The following is a 23,687-nucleotide window of genomic DNA, read 5'->3' on the forward strand; positions in this document are numbered from 1 at the left end:
ATAAACGAGATAAAACCCATTGACCTGTATTGCGAGAGGAGTCTCGGAAACGATACTGTCAATAAACGAGATAAACCTTGGTAACTATGGATTTAGTGTCTGTTGAGTAAACCTTGGCAACGATGGATTTCGTGCCTATTCCTTAGGATAACCCTTAGGAATAAATAAACGAGGAATAGTTGAATTCTTAGGGTAGAATAAAGGAGATAATGGGGACAGGTAATTGGGTTGATTGTTCAAATGTTTAAACATAATAATTATATCATTGTGGGTTGAAAACCATATGTACTCACCAGGTTTCCCAACCTGACCCACTCAGTTTATTTATATCACAGGTGTTGATATGAAGTCACATTACACTGAGAGATTAAGGAGATATAAATCACTAGTGATAATGAATGTAAGTTTTGTTTTTGCTTATGTTTCTTTATTAACAATGACATCCCAAATGTTTTAAAATGAATAAAAATACTTTTCTTCAGAAATTCTTTGATAACGTATTTATCATGTTTTACTAGGAACAAATTCCACAGCCTTTTTATTAAAAGAGATACTCTGATTTTTATAAAACATAAACAAAATCAGTCTTTTCTGGCTGTGAAAATGGGGATTTCACAATATGAGTAAAACTATAGTGGATAGATATAAAGAAACTAAATATTACAAGAACAACTCTCATGGATGGGGAGAATCTGCACCCAAAACTCTCTCTAAACTAATGCCAACATAGTGAACACTTACAAACAAATGACCCTCACCTCCACTTTATATACTAGTGGAGGGAATATGTTTTTCATACAAGGGAATATTCTAACCTAATAAACACTTATCATTGTAGAGCATTTTCATGCTCCAACATCTCCCCCTAAATGCTTGGAAACGGTGAGGGTAAAGCAGTGATAAAAGGTAGAACATCCGACGGGTAGGTCTGGTAGGTCTGGTGCTGAAGCGTCTCAGAAAAGCTGAAGCTTTCGTGGTCTCGGAATTTGGAAATGGAATCTCTATCATCAAAAAACATACAGCGTAACCTAATCTCTGAATAGAAATATGAAATCCCAATATTCGAATGTGATCAGCCCCCGAAAACTAATCATGTTCACAGTCTCACCCTCAACTGTAGAACCGAAGAGCACAATGTCAAATCACACAATGACTTCAAGATTCCGAACTCGAGTGATAATGCACCAAATAATCTCTGAAGAATAGCATGCTAAAATGTGAAGCATCCAAAAGTAAGTTTAAATGATAAATAATGTGAATCCGAAGACATGGTCTAGCAATGCTAAAAATTTGATCATACGATCAAAAATAAGTGTCATGTCACATTGCTAAATAATATTTGTAACACCCAAAATCAGGAAGGACAAGAAGGAAAGAAAGCCCTAAGTCAAAGGGTTAACTCGTCGACTCCAGTGAGGAACTCGGCGAGTCTGAGTAGGATCCGGTCAAGGAGTAAGTGACCGACTCGGCGAGTCGGCTAAGGGGACTTGGTGAGTCTGGTCTGAACGAGGAAAACCCTAATCCCATGAGTTGTATCCTATATAAAGGGTGTTATGTCCCTCCCTCAGCCTCCATATCTTCCTAGAGAACCTGTAAACCCTAGATTTCATGTGAGCTTCCATCATTTGAGAAAAATAACTTTGGAGGAAGGGAACTTTGGAAACGAACTTGAAGATCAAGAAAGTTGCTTCAAAGGAGAGGTGTAGATCCGAGATCTACTTCAGTTAGTTTTCATCTTGGAGGTAATAAGCTGCTATCTTCCCTCCTTTGCATCTAGATCTATTTTTGTTATGTGATTTGGGGGTTTTATGGTTGTGTGAGACCCAATTCGGGCTTGGGGCTTAGATATGTTGTTGCCACTTCAGATCTAGGGTTGGGATGGTCCAATATGTCATAAAGCATCAGATATTGAGTAGTTGGTGAAGCCATTTTGTCCTAAAACCTAGCCTTAGTGTGTTTTGAGCCTAGATCTCTTTAGTTATATGTAAAGTTTGCAACTTTATGTGAGGATTGAGCTTTGGAAGTATGGATCTATGATTTGGAGCCCCTACATGGCTCGAAAAGCCACTGTATGGATTAAGAATTGGAGCGACTCGGCGAGTCTCATGGGTGGACTCAGCGAGTTGGTTGAAGTTGGGCAGGAACTCGGCGAGTTGGAAGAACAAGTCGGCAAGTCTGTTGAAGATTGCCTTGGACTCGGCGAGTCTGTTCTTGGACTCAGTGAATCAAGTCGTGAAACCCCAAACCCTTCAAGTTAAGACTCGGATCAGTGAGTTGAGTGGGAACTCGGTGAGTTGGACAGGAAAGGACTCGGAAATCGGTAGACTCGACGAGTCATGGACTGACTCGGCGAGTCGAGTTGCGAATGGAAGGACTCTGAGCATATGAACTTGGCAAGTCAGTAGGCAGACTCGGCGAGTAGGGTTGACCTGGAAGGTTGACTTTGACCAGGACTTTGACGTTGACCAGAGTTGACTTAGTTGACTTTCGGGGGACAGTTAGACTAAGTGTTGCATTGATATTAGTAGCTTGGGGAGCTAGTGGAGCAGGAGTTCAGAGAGTTGCCGGGCAGCAGCTTGAGGGGTTATCAGCAAGTTCAGCAAGTGCATGTGAGTTTCCCCTTGTGTGAATGGGTCTACGGCCATAATGCTGGCCCATGTAGTTATGAGTAGGAAGACCCAGGGGTTAGCCCTAGGCACGGTATGTTAGTATGATATTCAGGACGAGGTCCAGCATAGCGGGCGGGTGCCCAAGGAATGCTTTGTATGATAGTTATACTTGTTGTCTGTGTGATACATGTATGTGCCTGGTAGGAAGGTGAGTGTGGGTGAGGTCCCGTATCTCACCAGCAGCAGAGTATGGACGGTGTTCCATGTCTCATTAGCAGTAGAGTAGGGGCGAGGCCCATGTTAGGGAAAGTGTGAGTGTGGGTTGGGCCCGTATCTCACTAGCAGTAGGAGCGTGGACGGGGTTCCATGACTCATCAGTTGCGGGACATGGGCGAGGCCCAAGATAGGCGAGGCGTTTAAAACAGGATTCGATAGTATATGTTTAGTTTATGTGTTGTGATATGTTATGTGTTAGTATATGTTGGCGGGCGAGGCCCATTGACAGGCGAGGCGTAAACGAAACATATATGTATCCAAGCGGGGCTCGAAGCCAGGCGAGGCCTGGAACGGTGGGGCCGTTGTAGCGGGCGAGGCCTGAGGTAGGGGGCGAGGCCCAGAATAGCGGGCGTGGCCCAGTATGTGCAGTATGTGAATGTTCATGGTATGTGGTAGGTTGGGGAACTCACTAAGCTTCGTGCTTACGGTTTTCAGTTTTGGTTTCAGGTACTTCCGGTAGCGGAGAGAAGAGCTCAGGGTGATCGCATGGCACACACCATAGATTTGGTAGCCTGGGATGTTTCACTCTGATAACGAACATATGTTTTGGAAATTAATTCTCTGATTATGTTATGGATTGATAATTATGTTTTAAGTAATGATTTTATAAAAGAAATTTTTAGTCTTGAATTTTGGGACGTTACAATATTTGTTTTCAAAATATCGAAAATCCAAACTCGAACAATCATAATATCTGATCCCGATGCAAACACAAATGAGACATCCCAAAATATAGAGTCTGAAGATAAATAATCGTAAACTGAAGAACATCTAGTAATGTCAAAAATTTGATGTGTGAAGATAAAAAATCAGTGCCACATCACACTACTAAATCAATCTCCGTCTTCGAATGTCTCTAACTCAAAACTCCAATAATAAACCAGAATGGATGCTCATGATTCTCCCCTTATTTTTGATCGATCATGCAATAAAGCTAAAAAATAATCATGAAACCAGGAAAGAGAATATGTTAGATATGATGGAGCATTGCACGCTCCCCATTGATGTTAGCATCTACCCGTAAAAACAAGGATATTATTCTCGGGTCATTGGTAGACTTGGTGATGTATTGTCGAACTGAACAAACCATGTAGAATATATATATATATATATATATATATATATATATATATATATATATATATATATATGATAAACCCGCTGCTGAAGAACCATAATGTTGAACCGAAGTAATGTTGATAACCAAAATGCAAACCCGAACTCCCAAATAATGGTCCAATATCATATGTAACTAGTCTGAAGGAAGTAAAAATGCAAACCTCAGAAAAGATTCAAACCTCGGAAAATCGGTGGATCCGAATCTCTGAAACATAAAAATCTTAGACTGCAAATGCGAGATGCTCGGTAGGAGGAAGAAGACACATAATAATCTCTGAACCAAATTGTATCGTCACTCATAATCAGCAAGAAGAATGGAGCTTTGAACCATAGGGCTAAAATTGGTGTTAATAGAAATAATTTATTTTAATAATAATAATTGGATAAAAATTGGTATTAAAAAAATGGTGTAAAAAAAAGAATTAATGGGTATTAAATAAAAGATGGAAATTGGTTTTAAATAAAAAGGCTTTTTAAAAAGAAATGGTTAAAAAATGTGATTAAATAAAAAAAATGGAGTTGATGAAATAAATCTCGGAATTAAAAAACGAAGAGGTTAGAGGGTGGTTTCAAAATGAAAATGGATTTACATAGGAAAATGGGTTAAGTTTGAAATAGGTTACAAGGTTCGAAATGAAAAAGGTTCGAGATGGGTAGGCTATGGGTAGGGCTGTTCACTAATCGGATAAAACCGAATTGTCCAATTGGACAATTTGGATTAGACTATTTGGTTTGGATATTCGGATTTTTGGATTGGTTTTCAACAAAACCGAATTATTATTTTGGATTTCAGATTGGTTTTGGTTTATAAAGTAAAAACCGAATAGTCCAAAAAAACCGAATAAATATTTATTATTTATTTATTATAATATATATCTATAGTTATTTATTAATTTTATAATTTATTTTTTCAAATAGGTTTAAAACGTTTCACCCAATAAAAAAAAACAATAATATACATTTTCTCTGAAAAGTTTTCTATCTATAAAATATTTAACTATAATATATCTTCTTAGTAGTTGTTTATAAATTTCAAATCATAACTAAATAATTTGTTTTCGTTTATTGTATAAAGTTGGATAATATTATAATTATATATCGTTTTAAAATATTTTGGTTTTTGAAAACCAAATTATAAAAACCGATCCAACCGAATTGTAATTGTATCGGATCGGGTCGGATCGGATTTGAATATAGTTTGGATTATTCGGATCTATGTTTTGAAAAAACCGAAATTAATTTGGATTCACTTGACTGGATCGGATCAAACCGATCCATCCAAACGAACACTCCTAGCTATGGGTATGGATCCGAAATCTCGGAATACGGATTCACAAATGTGAATGGGTCCGAGACGGGTATGGTTGGGTCCGTAATGCATGTGAGACCTCGGAAATGGATTTACAAATGTGGATCCTGGATTCAAAATAGAGTTGGGTCTCGAAATTAATATGCACATGCAAAAAGGAGTAAATCGAATGCAGGTGATTTTTGTTTGACTTTCAAAAAGAGTCCCAGCAACCTTTTTTGTGTTACACGCATTCCATACCATTCACTAAAGGTGGACCCGACTATGATGTGCTCTGAATATGACCAAGATACTCGTAAAATATGTTATTCTAAATTTAAAACTTGTAAAGATACTCATCTTCACGACTTTTCTTGTGAGCAACATGCCTATAGGAGCTTTAACTTCAAAAATATGTGGCAACATGCATGATGCATGATTTTACTTTGCTCACTTTAAGCAATAACATATTTTAGATTTTTAGTTATTGTACAAGGGTAACAAAGAAAAAGTTTATAAACTATTCCAAATCCCTTTTAAGAAATAAGAACACATTGCATGAAGATATATGCTAACACGTGTTTTGTACAGGTTATTTACTCTATTCAACCACCATAAAACGAATCTCTCTCCTCCATAATTACATATTGCCTTTATGACTAGCAAATACATGCAGTGAGAAAACCAATAAATTATAGATTTACAAAATTATAACAAATTAGTCGTTGTAGTATAGTGGTAAGTATTCCCGCCTGTCACGCGGGTGACCCGGGTTCGATCCCCGGCAACGGCGGTTTTTATTAAATTTTGGAATTCGACTTAACAAGACCAGGTATCTTGTTATGAGTCTATGACATCTTTAATACGTTTTCAGTATTTCGGTTTATTTTATATATTATAATACGGATTATGTAACATGTATACTAATCAGTACAAGTAAAACAAAATTAAACATAGATTATAAACTTATAAACAAGTTTCACTTACATGAAAAACTTATATGTTGGACAACTACATTCGATGCTAACGGGAGTGTTATCTGATAAGTATTAAGTCATAGTATTCATCGTTTAATTTATTATTATTATTATTATTAGGACAGAAAACATGCATAATTAACCCGGACATATAATGATAAGAATGTGATGAAAACATTATGTTAGATACATTTTTGTCATATATTTATATACGATCTTAGGAATGCTTATTCTTTTATCTAATCTAATGGACCAAGTGAAGGTGTTCTCAATCCTAAGCAAGAGAGGATCTACAAAGAAATGACGATGTTCCATAATCCATACTCAAATTCTTTACAATTTTTAAGTTTTAAAATATAAAATATGAAAATTATAACAGTGGTTCATCCATTATTTTTGTAATAAAAAATTACCAAAACATTTATATATATATATATATATATATATATATATATATATATATATATATATATATATATATATATATATATATATATATATATATATATTGCATAATAATTATAAAAAAAAAAATTATGGCTATTGTTATTATTGAAAAGTAAAGTAAAAACACTGAAAATCGATAAATAACTATAAATGTTGCAGGACCTCTTTGTAGACAACGTTTTTTGTTTTATTAGTTGAACGATCTTCCTCGTCACATATGAGTACCTTCAAACCTTTTTTGCTTGTTACACGAGAAACAGCTACATATAACTGACCATGGGTGAAGACATGTCTACGTAAGTATAATCCAACATTTGATAATGACTGTCCTTGACTTTTGTTAATGGTCATAGCGAAACAAATTGCTATTGGGAATTGTCTACGTTGAAAACGAAATGGAATTTTTTTTAACGAATGGGGTCAACTTCATGCGAGGTATATAAGTAATCTCGTTTGAAAAATTACCAGTTATGATTCGTGCTTTAATGACGTGTCTTTCAAACCGGGACACCTTTTTTTAGTATAAGTTTATTGTTGGGAATTCTGGAGGCCTTAAAAGCGTTCAACACATCCGCAGAGTATACTGATTCCTCAAAAGAATCTTCTGCCTCGGTCTCACATAAGGAATCTGAACTCAGATATGTTTTCCCTTCATCTTTCATCAATTCTAACATGTAGTTGTTGATAGCATCAACTTCTTCATTGGTAGGGACAAAAATAGCTTTATCTTGAAAATACGATGGATCATCGAGATGGTTCTGAAAAGATGAATAAATGCAGGATACAATTGAATGAATATGGTCACCCGTAGAGGGAACGATCACATCTTCTGGAAATTCAACTTCAACTTCACCATCATTAGGACCATCGATAGTACCTTTACCAATTTTAAGAATCCAATCAACAAATGATTTTGTATCTTCGAAATCATTGTTTGGACAACTGAACTGAAGCCTCATGTTTACAGTCAAACGTAAAACTGTACATTCACGCCATAATCTTAATGAATGCAATGATGCCTACACAATATCTGAACGATTTCCTCTTTGTATTACTGGAAGAATTTGTCGAAAGTTGCCTCCAAATACAATGGTCTTGCCTCCAAATGGTTTATCATTGTTCTTAGGAAGGATAATATCTCTAAGTGTCCTATCAACTGCTTCGAAACAATGACGATGCATCATTGGGGCTTCGTCCCAAATTATAAGGCTCGCTTTGTTCAACAGGGCAGCTACATCGTTACCTGGCGTAATAGAACATAACGAATTTTCATTCAAGTTAAGTGGTATATGAAATCTTGAATGTGCTGTCCTACCACTAGAAAGCAAGAGTGTTGCAATTCCACTTGAAGCAACTTTAAATACCACTTCACCTTTAGATCTAATAGCAACAGACAATGTCTTCCAAACAAATGTTTTTCTTGTTCCTCCATAACCATGGAGGAAAAAGATACCACCTTTTTTGTTGTTAACTTCATTCATAACTATATCATAAATATTTTTTTGCTCGACATTTAATATTGAATGCAGTTGTTGATGTTCAGATTCAAGACTGGACGGATCATAATTAAGCTCATATTGAATTAACATATTGCAAGAATCTTGAATATATTTTTGATCATGTAATGGCATATTGGGTATTTGCTTAAGACTCAGTCCACAGCTCAATAAAGATTTCTCAATGTACGACAACGTTAGGTGGTAAATTGCTTCCGGTTTTTGCTTCAAGCCTGAAAACATTAAAAGGTAATGAAATAATTTATTTAGAATATCAATTAAAGTGGGAATATTTTTTTTGTGTGAATGTACCTTTCACGCCTATTTCTTGTTCACGAACATGAATGACATCATCAGAATGACAATTATATGTCTCTTTAAAAACATGATGTGGTCGTGATAGACTATCTGATGTAATCAACATAACAAATAGAGACCTGCAGAAACACGCGGTGGCCCAATGATCTGTTTCTTGTATAGAATATATGTACTCTCTATCATCGTCTAATAGACCAAGAGTGTAGCAAGCATCTTTGTAAGAGTCATAAACGGTCCCATTAACCGTTCTAAGATGTTCATAGCAAGTAGGACCCTCTACTTTGTTGAGAAAAATGCGTAAGTAATAAACATCACCAGACTTGGGAGACACATGATTAATTCTGCCAAGTGACTTTGTCTTTGTTTTTTTTCTTGTCCATACTTTATCTGATTCATTCCAAACATATTGAGTTGGGAATTCAACATAGGATAACTCCCTTACCTTTTCGTTGTAGCTATTACATTCCATCCATGCCAAAAATTGAGAAGCATCAATAGTTGGTTTATAAAAAACATTAGTAACACGTTGGGATGGTTTAAACACAACAAGTTGTTTGTCTTGTAGGTGAAACGACAATCTTTCAACGGGTGGTGTTCTATAATGAATGTCATACCTAAAAAGTCTCTAACATGCCTCGCAGGCAGAAATATAACGACAATTGTAATACTCAACAATTTCATCACGATCGTTATTTTCTTTGTGTTGTTTTTTGTTATTTTTTGCCTCGTAAAAAGAAGTGGTGATCCTATCTTGTCCTTTGTTAATATACTTAAAAAGGTACTTTATCGATCCAAGCTGATTACATCACTCAAGATTCATATGGGCTTGGTATTGCTTCAAAAGTCTCTTATTATATGAAACAACATATCTGAAAAAAGAAACAAAATGTCATAAAGAAAATTAAGATCATTTAACATATCTTTCCTATAAAAGATAACATTTATAAAGAAATAAATGTTTATATAAAAAAATTAATTTTTATAACTATTGTCCAAAGAAACTCCATTTTTCATGACATTGTTTCTGTTATCACGTCTTCGGTAAACTAGATAACCATCATCATCAATATATGTGTCATTTGTAAAGTCTTTTGGAAATCCTTTAGAAAAATTGTCATTTTTCATACATCGCATAAATGGAAAATCATTGCCGCAAGGTCCATGTATCATGTTGTCAGAAACAATTTGATACAGATTTGGTTCAAGTTCATTGTCTGGCAATTTAGCACATATAACGCTATCTATGTCTTCGGGATTTGGAAGTTTAGACTTTTTTTTTCTAAAACTAGGCATATGTGACAATGTGGAAGACCCCCTTTTTGAAACTCGATCGTATATATAACTGTATGATGCAAATATGTACTCTGGTTAACGCATGATATTATAAAATCAAAAGAAAATAAAATGAATAAGGAGATTTTAGATTTATACCTCCATCGACTTCACCCAAAAAATTTCTTGCTTGAGTCTAGTGATTAGTTAATCAAGTTTTATTTTGAATATTCTTGTCAAAATATCAGGCCTGTCTTCGGGTTTGAGATTTTTAGATTCAACGAATCTAATTACTTCTGGCCATTTAGGATTACATGTAACGGTTAAAAAATAGATCAGGATAACCAAACCACTTAACCAAAGTCATTGCGTCTAAGTAATTTTGTTGCATGTAACGACTGCCACTTGTAAAAGAAGACGAAATAATAATACGGTTTCCCATTGCAAAAGCATCTTCAGTTCCTTCTTGAGTAGCCTCAGCCGAGTCTCCGTAAGGAGCGACATGTAATGTTGGTTGGTTAAACCGGATATAATTTAGCCGGTCCTTTTCAACCACTGTATACGAATCAACCAAAAACTATTGGAAGAGTTTTCTAGAAATCAAAGATATTTCATTAGTTCTCTATTTTATACGATAAGCAAAAAACTCTCACATTGTTAGTGTTATTCGTCCTTTGGAGTTTGGTTCTTCAACACCACGAAGTATTATATCTAATCGAAATTCATCTTCGACATAAGGGAACAATAAAGGATATTGAAGTGAAAGATATTGCGGATGCAACTTATTAATGCGTTGACGTTGGCGACCTTGAGTTTCTATAACAATATCTCGTGAATAGGAACCGTCAATGTCACCTACAATAAGTGCAGCAACCTCACTTGTGGTAAGAAGATTATACTATGTACCGTCCTTTTCTCTTGTCCCAATTAATTTAAGCCTAATACGCTCTGTTGGATTCGATTCAAGTAGATCACGTGCCATTCTAAATTGCTTAACTAATGGATTTATAAAATCCAATAAACCCATTAGCTCATGAACAGTCAAGAACTCCAGTGAAAAAGGATTTCCCATTGAATTGTGAGATGTTGACTTTTTCTTTTTTGAACTACATTAATAGGAAAACAAAATCACGGATATAGATATTATGAGACGTAATAAAATTTATATATATATATATATATATATATATATATATGTGTGTGTGTGTGTGTGTTTGTGTGTATTTAACGCTATTATATGATAGAATGTATTTACATACTCGTGTGCATTGAGTCTGTTGTCAACCTCGTGATCTGTATCATATATATACAATTGGCAAAATTTCGGTAATTTGCCTTCCTCTGGTAGTAAGTTGCATGCAATATGATAATTTTGTCCATGTATTCGATAAACATAAGTACCAATTCCAGAGTTAATGGCATGATCAGTCTTACCAGACATAGATGTAAATGCAAACATCATATTGTATCTACAAATATTTTTTCTAAAGTTTTGACTTTTTTCAGTAACTCCGCTATATAAATCAAGCAATAACTGAGGTGGGTGAATCAAGTTTGGTAATTCTACTTTTCCATTGTAACAACATATGGAATAAGAGGTTTTGTCACAACTAGGAATTCTAATGCTTTTGTAAACATTAACAATGATGACATTGTGACTAAAACTTGAAAGCATGCATGATGTTTATTCAATGACAACAAAATTCTAACAAACACTTCAAATAGTCAACAAAGGATTGGAAACCCTAAAAATCTCGGTTTAAGTCCAATATGGACTAGGATTTTCTTTTTGGGCCTAATGGACCAATAAGCCTCCAATTTGACTAATTTGGGCTTAGAACCCTTAATTGGGCTCTAATTCAACCCACTTTCATAAGATTTGACATTTTGGGCCATATTGGGCCTAAAATGGAATAAACTAGTCTAATTAACCTTATTGGGCCATAACTAACCTAATTAGATTGAATGGGCCACAAACATATTCCATTATGCTAAATGGGTCGTGAACCATCCAAAGGAGCCCAATGGTCCAAAAACCTTCTCCATGAACCCCATAGTTTCGAATATAGGCTAGAAGTGGGCCAAAATTCATCCATACCATCTCCCACTAGGCCAATTTCGGCCCAAGTACAAAAAACTAAATTAATGGAATTAAGGAGGGTTAGCCACCTCCTTATTACATGATGGACTTCCATGCTACTTAACCACTATGTAATCCCAAATCTCATGCACCTAGGTAACCATCACATCCTCTTTTTCTCTCCTCTCTTATTCTCGGCCGAAGAAGGAACACACACATAAAAAAATTTATACTCTCTCTTAGTATAACATTCAAGAACATCCCCCCCCCCCTCATCAAGAATTTTCGATAATTAGAAGCATTTCAAGGAGGTTTCAACCAAAAATCACTTCAAGTTGCACTTTAGTGGTAAGATCTAACAAATCTAAGTAGCATAGTTTCTTTTGAACTCATTCATCCTTCTTACCACCCTAATTTCGTGATCATGCTCCCTAGAAACCATCCAAGTTTGAAATCCACTCAAGGTGCTTGCTAGAACCAAAAACAACACATCTTCTTTCATTATTCTTCAAAACCATGAGCAACAAAGCAAGGTGAGTTCATACCCCCTTGTTTTCGGTTTTTACTTGTTTTTGGGGGGAGAATACAAGTATTATGTGATGATCCATGTGTGTTTGCATGCTATATGTGAATTCTTTAGTTTTTGGTTGTGCTAATGTGCAATATTTGTTATATTTGGAGATCTATAACAAAACGGGGGAAAGAATCATAATCAAAAACATACTAAACACCATACATCATATATCTAAGGGTCCTTAAGTTTAAAAAGTGAAAAACAAAACCAAAGAACCTTATAAGTGTCATTTTTGCAAAAATAACAAAGATTGGGTGTAAATAGTTAATTTTCGGTTTTATGGGGGTTATAAAGTTGTTTATTAGTATAAAAGATGATTTTTATGAAAACCATATTTTTCAAAGGGTCAAAAACATAAAATTTCGCATATTGGGCTTAAAATTGGGCCTCACGAGTTTTCGGGCCCAAGGTTGCGAAAAAATCAAATCTTCAGGGGCTGAAATGGAAAAGTTAACAAACTATAAGTCTAAAACATAAATAAACTTTTTCAGGGGTTGAAAATGAATTTATTAATAAATTCGACTAAAAATCCAGAGTTTTTGATTTTGGGGTCAAAATTGTAAAACTTACGAAAATTAGGCCAAAAATGTAACTTTTTGCAAATAAAGGCTGGAAATGACAAATACAATAGTTTTGGATTGAAATTAATATTCAAATAAATTTTTGTTGGAAAATGTCAATAAAAATGGTTTAAGGACAAAAAATGTCAGTTTTCCTAAAAATGGACTAAAACCGTCATTTTTATAGAAAAAGGTGCACAATGGTTAATCTAGATGTTTTTGGGCCAAATACATGATTATAACTTTTGGGTTAAAAATATCAATTTTATAACGACTCACATAGAGATCCAATACCATCTAAGTAATCATGAGAAAGCATATTCAGTCGTTGTGATGATACAATAATACCAAAACTATCATACTATTCATATCGGAAAACATCGGGTTTTACGGGGGATCAACATTACTCACTCTTACTCTCAACAACTATAATACAAAAATCAATTTTGAATAACAATCACTTTTACTTGTTTTGAAATCACATACACATGCACTTATGAAATCATCGCATCTTTTTCGCAAACAGTTTTTGTACAGAAAATATCGGATTTTCTGGGTTTTACAAACAATATAAACAAATTTTATATCAAACATGCTTATGAACTCACCAACATTATATATGTTGACGTTTTCAAAATAGCTTGTATTCTCAGGTAACAGATAACCTGAAGAACAATACCAAGTGTGTTAGGAGGTTATGTTTTGTGATTCTCAAACAATTTATGTTATAGATATGTAATGTTTAAACAATGTACTTGATGTGAACAATGACAGTTGTACTATGTAATGTTGGTGATGTATGTGTTGTTCATAGATATTCATTGTGATGATATTTCAATTTAAGTCACGCGAGACCTTGGACGTTTCCGCCGTCTGGTTCGGGGGTGTGACAGGTTTTCCTTAAATCTTTATTTTCTCTTATTGCTTCTCCCTTCAAAACCCTAGCTTTACATATAGAGAAAGCGTATACCGCATCACCAGAATCCAAATAATCTATAAAGAAAGAAAAAAACCTAATCAAATACTACTATAAGCGTGATATGAAAATGGTGATGACTTATTGGACTGTCTTTGCATTTGATGACTTATTGGACTGTCTCAGGACAGGTTGCATTTGGACAATTCCATTGTGATTTGCAAGATCATAGCCCTCACCATTTTTGCACTCTTCACATAAGCCTCCATGTTTGGGAACTTCATTTTGCATTTTCTTCATACAATAAGTGTGTTCAACGCCATCCATGCATCTACTACATATAGCAAGTAAATGTCCATGCCTTACATCTCCACATATATCACACACAATGACATCAATAACAACTTCAACATTCATTTCTGAGTAGTTTTAATCTGCAAAAATTCCAAAAATTCTTTATGAAATAAGGTTTTTTTCTCGATTTTTTTGTAATAAAGTGACATTAAACAATATTAAATTGCAGAAAAATAACATTCCGAATGGGCTTTGTTTAGAAAATTTTATAAATAACATTCCAAAATATCCAAAGGAACCAAAGAGGCCTATAGCTCTCATGGATAATTCAAATTTTGTAAACACAATTGGAATTGATATGTATAAATAGCTTTTACACCCTTTGAGCTCAAGACCTACCATTTCTTTTCTCTTCATCACCTTGGGATCGCTTACACATGGCACTTATTTGGGAAAAAACAAATAGGTATTACTATATTACATTCAAAAAAACCCCATCAGAAAGGCATGTTCACTCATAAAACAATTGTTAGTGTATAATAAAGAATAAAAGAAGAAGATATTATAAGTTAAGCTCATCAATAGCTCAAAAAATTATTAAAACCAAACTATTAAGATTCACCAAATATTCTTTGAATTGATGTGATAACAACAACTAATTAAGAACATACATAATCACATGATCACATCAATCATTAACTAATCCAACTTTAATTATGCAAATACCTTCATGAATTTATGCCTACGAAACAATTTTTGCCTAGATTGAAAATTGTAGTGTGTGCTTTTGGGATTAATAGAACTCGTCACATGTTGTTCGCTACATAATTCAAATCATAAATTTTAATCATATAAGGAATCTATGAATAATAAATAAATATCCAATGCACTTAGTAGGTTCACTAGTTTAAGTCTACCATAATTCAAACTTAACACTAATATGCTTCTTTGTTTGTCCACTTGATTAATGAATAAATGAACTTGTTTTACTGAAGGATTAGTCTTTTGATCATAAATTCTAATCATATAAAATATCCAATGCACTTAGTAGTTAGCCAGTATTTTGAGATGAAATCCAATCTTAACCAAAGTACCCAAAGTGATTTGTTTTCATTCAGTTTATCTCGTTAGTTTAACTGTTGATTTAATTGAGATTTAATTATCAAAAACCCTTTTTTACTATTTATGTGTGTTTAGTTTAACCTATAATCAGACATCCTAATATTAATTCACTACCGTTGCCCAAGTGTTCGACATCAGGTCTTACCACAGTTATACTATTGTACAATTAGGTTCACTGCCTAGTGTGTATTAGTTCGGTTGCAAATAAAATTGGTTTTATAAATTTAAAACTTGAGCAATTAACATATATATATATATATATATATATATATATATATATATATATAATCACACATCAAGTTTTTGCCATTGTTATCGGGGAACAGTTTGCAGTTAATTTAGTTTATTTGTTTATTCTGTAACAACCCGATATTTCAAGTCAATGTAATAGTCTAGATCAACTATTATAACAAGTTTTAAAGTAATAAAGAGAAATTATTTGAATATTATGTGCATTTAATTATTTATAGATATATAATAAAAATCATCATCAAAAATAAAATGTTAGATAAAATCGATATCTATGAAGAAACTTGTAGTGGTCGTCACAAGGATTTCGGAGATATAAAGAACGCTGAAATCCGTTCAAACTCTATGGTGAACTTCAGGCTCAAGAATCCATATTCTTTAAAGAATGTGCAGATATGGGTGGATCACTTGCTCTAATGGCTCAAGCTCCTCGGTATGCCATCAAAGCACCTCAGTATGCCTATCTTTGAGAGTCATCATACCAACATCCATATGACAACTCACTGCAGTCATATAAGGTAGATATAGAACTAGATGGTGAGGAAGATTTCCAAAATGCCATAGACCTCATCAGTCAATAGTTCAATCGACTCCCACCACCTACTTTTAACGAAAATCAATAGTTCACCAAACCACCTTTCAATAGAAATTACAACCCGTAAAACAATCATCAACGATATCCCATGAATCCTCATCACTAGCCTCAGCCTCAGAACACCCCTCAGATGATTTCTAATCAAAAAGAAACTCCGCAGACAAACAAAACACTAGACTCCGTTACTACTACCGAAGACAACAAATATGTAGTTCTTGTCTGCCACAAATGTGACAAGGAAAATCACTTTGCAAGAGATTGCAAAGAAAATGTGGTGAAAGACAAAACATTCTATCTTAGAATGGCCTAGTAGATGGAGGATAAGAAGAAGGAAAAAGTGAAAGCATAGGTAGCTCATGTTTGTAGGGATGATTAGGTTTGGTCTTCGGGTGATGAAGATGAGGAGCTTGACAATAAACGAAAGAGAGGAAAGATAAGAATGGTGCATCAAGTGAAGAAGATGGCTCAACCAACCAAAAGAAAAACTATTGCTACATGGCAAGGGAAGGGACCCTCAACATCGTTGAATAGGTAAAACTTATGATTCAATCTAATAACTATAGAATTCATGATTGTGAATCTCACCTAGAAACACTTAATGAAACTTCTGTTGCTATCCTTATAGACTAAAACAAATCCTTAGATGAAAAGAACATAGCGACCCAGGAGCTGTATCACTTGAGAGGAAGAATAGAAGACAAGAAGTTTAAGGTCACAATGTTAGAAAGAGACTTGTTGTTAGAAAAGGATGCTAGGTTACTTAGTGAGACTCTGTTAGAAATTACTTTCAATCAACGGGATTTAGCCCGTAAGGAAATTGTACGTCTGAATCAATTAATTGAAAAGTTGTTTAATGAAAGTTAGGCCATTGGAAATTAAGTTAATAATGGTACTATTGACAACACATATAATTGAGGATGGTCAAATGGCTATTCTGCCGAAGAGAAATCTCCTCCTCAGTTTGATGTCGAACATCCATACGTCCCACAAAATCGGACCTTTCATTACCCAATCAATGACAAGTCCTTTCCCATACACATTCAATGTCACTTTGGTAGACTCCATGAACTCAGTTACAATTTTGTGATCAAGGTGATACATGCAGAATCCTCAGGAAACTCAGAAAGTTTTTTTTACCTGTAATCGGTACGATTAGTCCTGATTCCCAATCCAGTCCCAAAGTAGACAAGGAAATTGCTGTGGAAAGCTCTGAATATTTCTCAACCTCTATTGTTAATGAAGAAATAATTTTAGATGGACCATCACAACCCTCTAAGACTAGTCACTTCAATCCTCATTACCAACAAATGTCATCCCACAGACCCTATTCAAGTGCACATCGAATTTTCAGTCTCTCCCATATGAACTTGACAGTAACAATTTTGAGTTTAGACAGTGCTCCCAATATCATGAACTCTATAGTTTCAATGATTCAACACCTAGGTCAATTTCTAGATCAAAGAACCTTAAAAGTCCCCAAGTAAAATGCTTCCGACATTGTCACACAAAACATAAGGCAAAAATGGCATTGAAAAATGAAGTTAGATTCCGACTTGAAAGGAGGGAAGCTGAGTAAAAAATTGTATGTTTCAAAACTTAGGCCAAATTTTCAAATAAAAGGAATTTGGACAAATCCACCACTACAAAATATTTTTAAAATAACACCACAATCGATGGATTTTGTCAAAAAATACATGTACATTGGCTAAATCTTTCAAAACCAACAACACTGTACCTACCCACAACAAGGTCAAGTCTTTGTCACAAACTTCCTTAAAAGAATAAAAAATGAAGGGTATTTTGCACAGTCCACACTTTTCAATATCCCATCAACCCATCAGGAAGTCAACACCTACATTCAGGTCCCTTATAAATCCTTCTTCAAATCTAACGGACTCTTCAGTAAGTAACATGATAAGGACTAGGCTAAAGGACCAAACACCCCAGACAAAGACATCACCTTTCATACCTCTAACTAAGTCTATTATGTGGGTCAATGAAAAGAAACTCACTTTTGGCTTCTACCTACTGGCAAAAAGGACACATCAAATCCTAACTCAAAATGTCCAAAGGAATGTGAAATATCATGGACACAAACAAATATGGAGAGAAAAATCTCTTCATCACACCCACGAAAAAAGCATCTCAAGTTACCACCCGCATGCATACACTTGATAGGAATGTTTCCTATGTTACTATGGGCCCCAAACTAGTTTGGGTGCCAAAATTAATCAACTGGTTATGCAGGCTATGTGTGAGGAGGACCATGAAGAATAATGGTTTGTTGATAGTTCCCGCTCCTTGCACATGACAAGAAGGTTAGACTACCTTCATGAATTCAGGCCAGTCATTGGTGGCGGACACGTCACCTTTAGGAATAATGTAAATGGGATAATAAGGGGATATGGTGTGTTAACTATGGGAAGCTTCTCCATTTAACGAGTAGCTTATGTAGAGGGTTTAAAACACAATTTGGTTAGTGTTGGTCAATTGTGTAAAGCAGGTCATCGGGTAGAATTTGACAACGAGTACTGTTACATCATGACAAATGATAGAGATAAGTGTTTGATCAAGTTCAAAGCCGAAGGAACAATGTACACACTAGACGTCCCTCTAATCATCGACAAACCACAATTATGCTTCTTGTCAAAAAGTAATTTTTGAGGTCGGTTGGGTGTGGCATCGGAAGCTTGCATATCTCAACTTCAGATACATCAATAATTTAGTGACTAGAGAGATGGTATGGGGACTAACAATTCTGAAATTCAGCAATGATACTCTGTGTGCAACATGTAAGTGTGGTAAACCAACTAAAGGAAGTCATCCTTTGGTAATTAATTCATCAATTGCTGAACCTCTGGAGCTCCTTCACATAGACCTCTACGGTCCTTCACTTGTAGCCAGTCTTCAACATAAAAATTACATTTTGGTTTTAGTTGATGACTACACTCATTTTACTTGGGTCTTCTTTCTAAGACTAAATTCAGCCACACCGCAAATTCTGATCAATTTCATTAAAGATATAGAGCTACAGATCAAGCTTCCGGTTAGATAAATAAGAAGTGACAATGGCACCGAGTTCACTAATCAGCATCTGAATAGCTTTTTAGTATCCAAAGGAATCAGCCACAACTTCTCAGCACCATACACACTACAACAGAATGGAGTAGTATAGAGGAGGAACTGAACATTGGTCGAAGATGCTAGATCAATGCTCAACTTTGCTAACTTACCTCTCTACTTACGGGTCGAAGCAGTGGCAACAACGTGTTTTGTTCAAAATTTAAGTATCATTTTCAGACACCTCAACAAAACACAATATGAAGGTCTGAACAATAGAAAACTCAATGTACATTTCTTTCATATTTCTGGTTGCAGGTGTTTCGTGGTCAATAACAGGGATCATCTCAACAAATTTGCACTAAAATCTGATGAAGGCATCTTTTTGGGTTACTCAACAAACAAGGTTTCATATCGTGTTCTCATTAGGAGAACAAAACTAATAGTTAAAAGGTTCGATGTCAAATTCAATGACTATTATGTCCGCAACACTGCTCCCATTAATGAAACAAAGTTCTTCCTCGAGAAAGATATTTCACCTTCGTCTGGACCATTAAACATAGCTGAAGTTAACTATAACGATCTATTTGATCCCCCCAAAACTGCACATCTTTTAGAGATACTGGTGTATCCGGTAGCACAAAAACAACACTCATAGGTATCTGGACCAACCATATTTGAAGGAACTTCATTCACTACATCCACCTCACCGGTTGAGGGGAAAAACTCAAATCCTTTGGAAATCTGAACCATCGAGGTTTCAGTACTTGAAGATGTTGCTCTGGTACCCATATACCAAGTGGCAATCAACCAACTGTCTTTGAATATTTCGAGGATGAAGAAGTGGAAAACATTGATACCGAAGGGGATCCAAGAATAGTAAATCACTCATCGGTTCAGGGGGAACCATCATCAGTCTAGGAGGAACCTTCATCTTCAGCTGTTGAACTAATCCCAACAGTTCCAGACTCATCTATGGGATGCTCAGAAAAACGAGGGGGAACAACCTTCAATGAATAGACCCAAAGCCTCCTCTTAAATAAAGGACAATCCTTCTAATGCAGCTTCTGAACATCACCAATCTCACCTACATATCTGGACAAAAGATCAACCACCTAGCCAAATCATCGGAAATCCATCTGCATGTATAGAAATTCGTTCTTCTTCAGATTTAACTAATTATTGTCACTATGTAGCTTTTATGTCATCAATCGAGCCCAGAACTACGAAAGAGGCACTTTTGGAGCCTGATTGGATTGTTGTAATGCAAGAGGAACTGGAAGAGTTTGAAAGAAACAAGGTTTGGAAACTTGTGCCGAAGCCTAAGAGACAGACTGTATTTGGAACCTAATGGGTCTACAAGAAAAAGATGGATGAATCAGGTGTTGTGATCCGCAACAAATCCCAATTGGTAGCCAAAGGGTATACTGAACTAGAAGGAGTTGACTATGATGAAACATATGCTCCGGTAGCAACGATAGAAGCCATACATATTTTTCTCGTGTATGTGACACATAAGAACATCAAAGTTCATCAAATAGACGTAAAAAGTGCTTTCCTCAACAGAGAATTGAAAGAAGAGTTGTATGTACAACAACCTCCAGGCTTCGAAAATTTAGATTTTCCCAATCATTTCTATAAGCTTGAAAAAGCTGTCTACAGTTTAAAACAAGCACCAAGAGCTTGGTATGAAACTCTTCTAGAGTTTCTTGTCAACTTCGTGTACAAACGAGGTGTAATAGATCCCACCATTTTCAGATGAGTAAATGACAAGCATTTAATGCTTGTGAAAATCTACACGAATGATATTATATTTGGTTCAACTGATCAAGGAATGGTGGATGACTTTGCTAAGCTTATGACCAAAAAATTCCAAGTCAAGTAGGTCCCTAAAGGAATTTTCATCCGTCAAGAAAAGTATACTACTGAACTGATGAAGACATTCTCAATGGACAAGTGCTCCTTGGAAAAGGTCCCTATGGCCTTCGGTTATAAGATATCAGCGGACCCTACCATAGAATCAGTTGATCAAAATATATACCTAGGAATGATTGGTTCATTGATGTATCTCACTACAAGCAGACTAGATATGGTCTTCGCCACAAGTTTATGTTCTAGATAGTAGGGTGATCCTAAAATATCACACTTGAGTACAGTCAAGCAGATATTCATATATCTCAAAGGGAGTAAGGCCTTAGGTCTATGGTATTCAATAGGAAATGACTTCAGTCTACAAGCGTTCATTGATGCAGACCATGTAGGGTGCAGACTTAATAGAAAAAGAACTTCGGGAGGATGTAAATTTCTAGGTGGAAGATTAGTGCGGTGGTCCTCAAGGAAACAAAATTGTGTTTCACTTTCCATCGCGCACTTAAGTGTAGAAAACCAAATATTCAAATATCTCAAAAGGAGTAAGGCCTTAGGTCTATGGTATCCAACATGAAATTGTTGGATAAGGTGTTTAAGTCCATAACTTATTTGGTATATACTTGACCCGACCCGACATGGTCCATTTGGGTTGCACTTCACCCGAACAATTTATATGGATAATCTTATGAGAATAATATGTTTATGATATATATTATAAGTTATAATATATTAATATGAAGTCATGTTATTTAACTAGTTTTAGTCTTAAATTAATTATGAATTAATTTAGTGATTAAAAGGAAGACTAATTAAACATAGGCTATTGCATTTTATATAATGTGGGCTTAAACTCATTAGGAAAGGGCTAAGCATGCATGGGGGTCTGTGGATGACCCATGGAGCTTTTAAACCATGGATCCTTAGCAAGGAAAAGACATGGGTTATTAGGGTTTACCCTAATCCTTCACACTATATAAAAATGCACATATTGCAAGAAATGGCAACTAGTTTTGTGAGACTTTGTGGTGGCCGATTTCTACATAGCATATTATTCTCTCAAGGTTTTTCCAAGTTTGTGGTGATTTGTGATTCCACTTGAGGCATTTACATTATTGGTGCTAGGCTCTCAAACTCCAAGCAATCAATCACTATCAAAAGGTATGTCATTCTTCTAGTGTTTTATGATTCTAGTTCTTTATGTCATGCTAGTTAGGATGTAAACCTTGGAAATTATTATTTATATGTATTTTAGAGAAAACATAGATCCAAGGTTTATTAGGGTTGCATGTACACTTAGGGTTGTTAGAATGCTCAAAACCCAACAGTGGTATCAGAGCCTATGCTTGTTTTCTTAAATACTTGATGCAAATTGCTGAAGAATGTCGAAAAACTGCATTCTGCACAGCTGACTCGCCGAGTCTTTCATGGTACTCGTCGAGTCAGTTCTTGCACTTGATGAGTTGGCAGGCCTGAGTGCAGAATTTCGAGTTTTGGTGCTCGAATTGGTCTAGAATCATCACCTTAAACTGTTTTGAACTTATAAAACCTGTTTTGATGTGGTAATGATGATGGTGGACCAATTTCAAAGTTATAATCAAAATTTCAAGTTTATATATGATTCTTGAAAGTTGTTGATTATGAATGTTCATGAACTTATGAGTTTTCATAGATCATAGGAATTATGTGCAAATTGTTTGATAGCATAATTCTTGATCTTTATGACATTGAATGAACTCCATAACTTGTCCTCAAGTTATGGAATTCCAAAAGTTTTTTCTTTTAAATGTTTTTTTTAAGAAGTCATAAGTTACACTTTTGAAGAGTTTTTTCTAATAAATATTTTTATGGACTCCATAACTTGTCCTCAAGTTATGGATTTCTAAGAGACTCTTCATTAAAAGTTTTAAACACTTAATTAAAACTCATAAGTTATGAATATCCAAAAGTTTTTGAATTGTTCAAAACTTGTCCTCAAGTTTTGGAATTTGTAAAGTCTCACACAAACTTTAATTCCATACCTTAGAAATTTTAAAAGTTAAAATTCAACCCTTATACTATTATAAGATTAATGGTTAATATATATATATATATATATATATATATATATATATATATATATGTATAAGATTAAGTCGTTTTACCATTAGTAGGCCTCATTCACGAAACTGGTCTATAAGGGGGGTATAAGGTTGTTGCCTATAAAATGGCAACTTAATGGGTGTCCACTCTCACCCACCGCTTCCTTGATCGGTGGAGGGTCGTTAGCCGAACGGGTAGGAAAATGAATTTAAATCCTCATTAAAAGTATAATGATTATTATAAAGTAACTAAATATTTTAATTCCCAATCTTAGTTACTTTAGGAAAAATGTGAACATGGTGCTAGTCCATGGAATTCACACTTTGTACCTTACCAAGTCGTTGGTGGAGCGTGTGTGGTTAACCGGCACACTAACTTGGACAAGTAAGGATCACGAAGGGTGACTTAATGTTTGTGATAGATCAATGGAGTGTGTGTGGTCAACCGAAACATTGATTATGTGATAATATTAAGAGTACCAAGTGAA

General features: G+C 35.0%; 2 protein-coding genes and 1 non-coding gene across 3 annotated transcripts; 1 reads left to right on the plus strand and 2 right to left on the minus strand.

Annotated features, from left to right (window-relative positions):
* The first annotated feature begins 6,013 nt into the window (after window positions 1–6,013).
* TRNAD-GUC (transfer RNA aspartic acid (anticodon GUC)) lies at window positions 6,014–6,085 on the plus strand. The gene has a single exon. It is a non-coding gene; the product is annotated as a tRNA-Asp (tRNA).
* A 1,128-nt stretch (window positions 6,086–7,213) lies between these two features.
* On the minus strand, window positions 7,214–7,675 carry LOC111876886 (uncharacterized). Its single transcript, XM_023873449.1, has one exon. It carries the CDS (start codon window positions 7,673–7,675, stop codon window positions 7,214–7,216), a length of 462 nt encoding a protein of 153 aa, XP_023729217.1.
* A 60-nt stretch (window positions 7,676–7,735) lies between these two features.
* Window positions 7,736–8,999, minus strand: LOC111876885 (uncharacterized). The gene is made up of 2 exons (XM_023873448.1): window positions 8,525–8,999; window positions 7,736–8,445 (listed from the first exon to the last, which is right to left on the minus strand). Exons 1-2 carry the CDS (start codon window positions 8,997–8,999, stop codon window positions 7,736–7,738), a joined length of 1,185 nt encoding a protein of 394 aa, XP_023729216.1.
* Window positions 9,000–23,687: the final 14,688 nt, after the last annotated feature.

Source organism: Lactuca sativa, chromosome 3 (genome assembly GCF_002870075.4).
Source record: "Lactuca sativa cultivar Salinas chromosome 3, Lsat_Salinas_v11, whole genome shotgun sequence".
Classification (NCBI taxonomy): domain Eukaryota; kingdom Viridiplantae; phylum Streptophyta; class Magnoliopsida; order Asterales; family Asteraceae; genus Lactuca; species Lactuca sativa.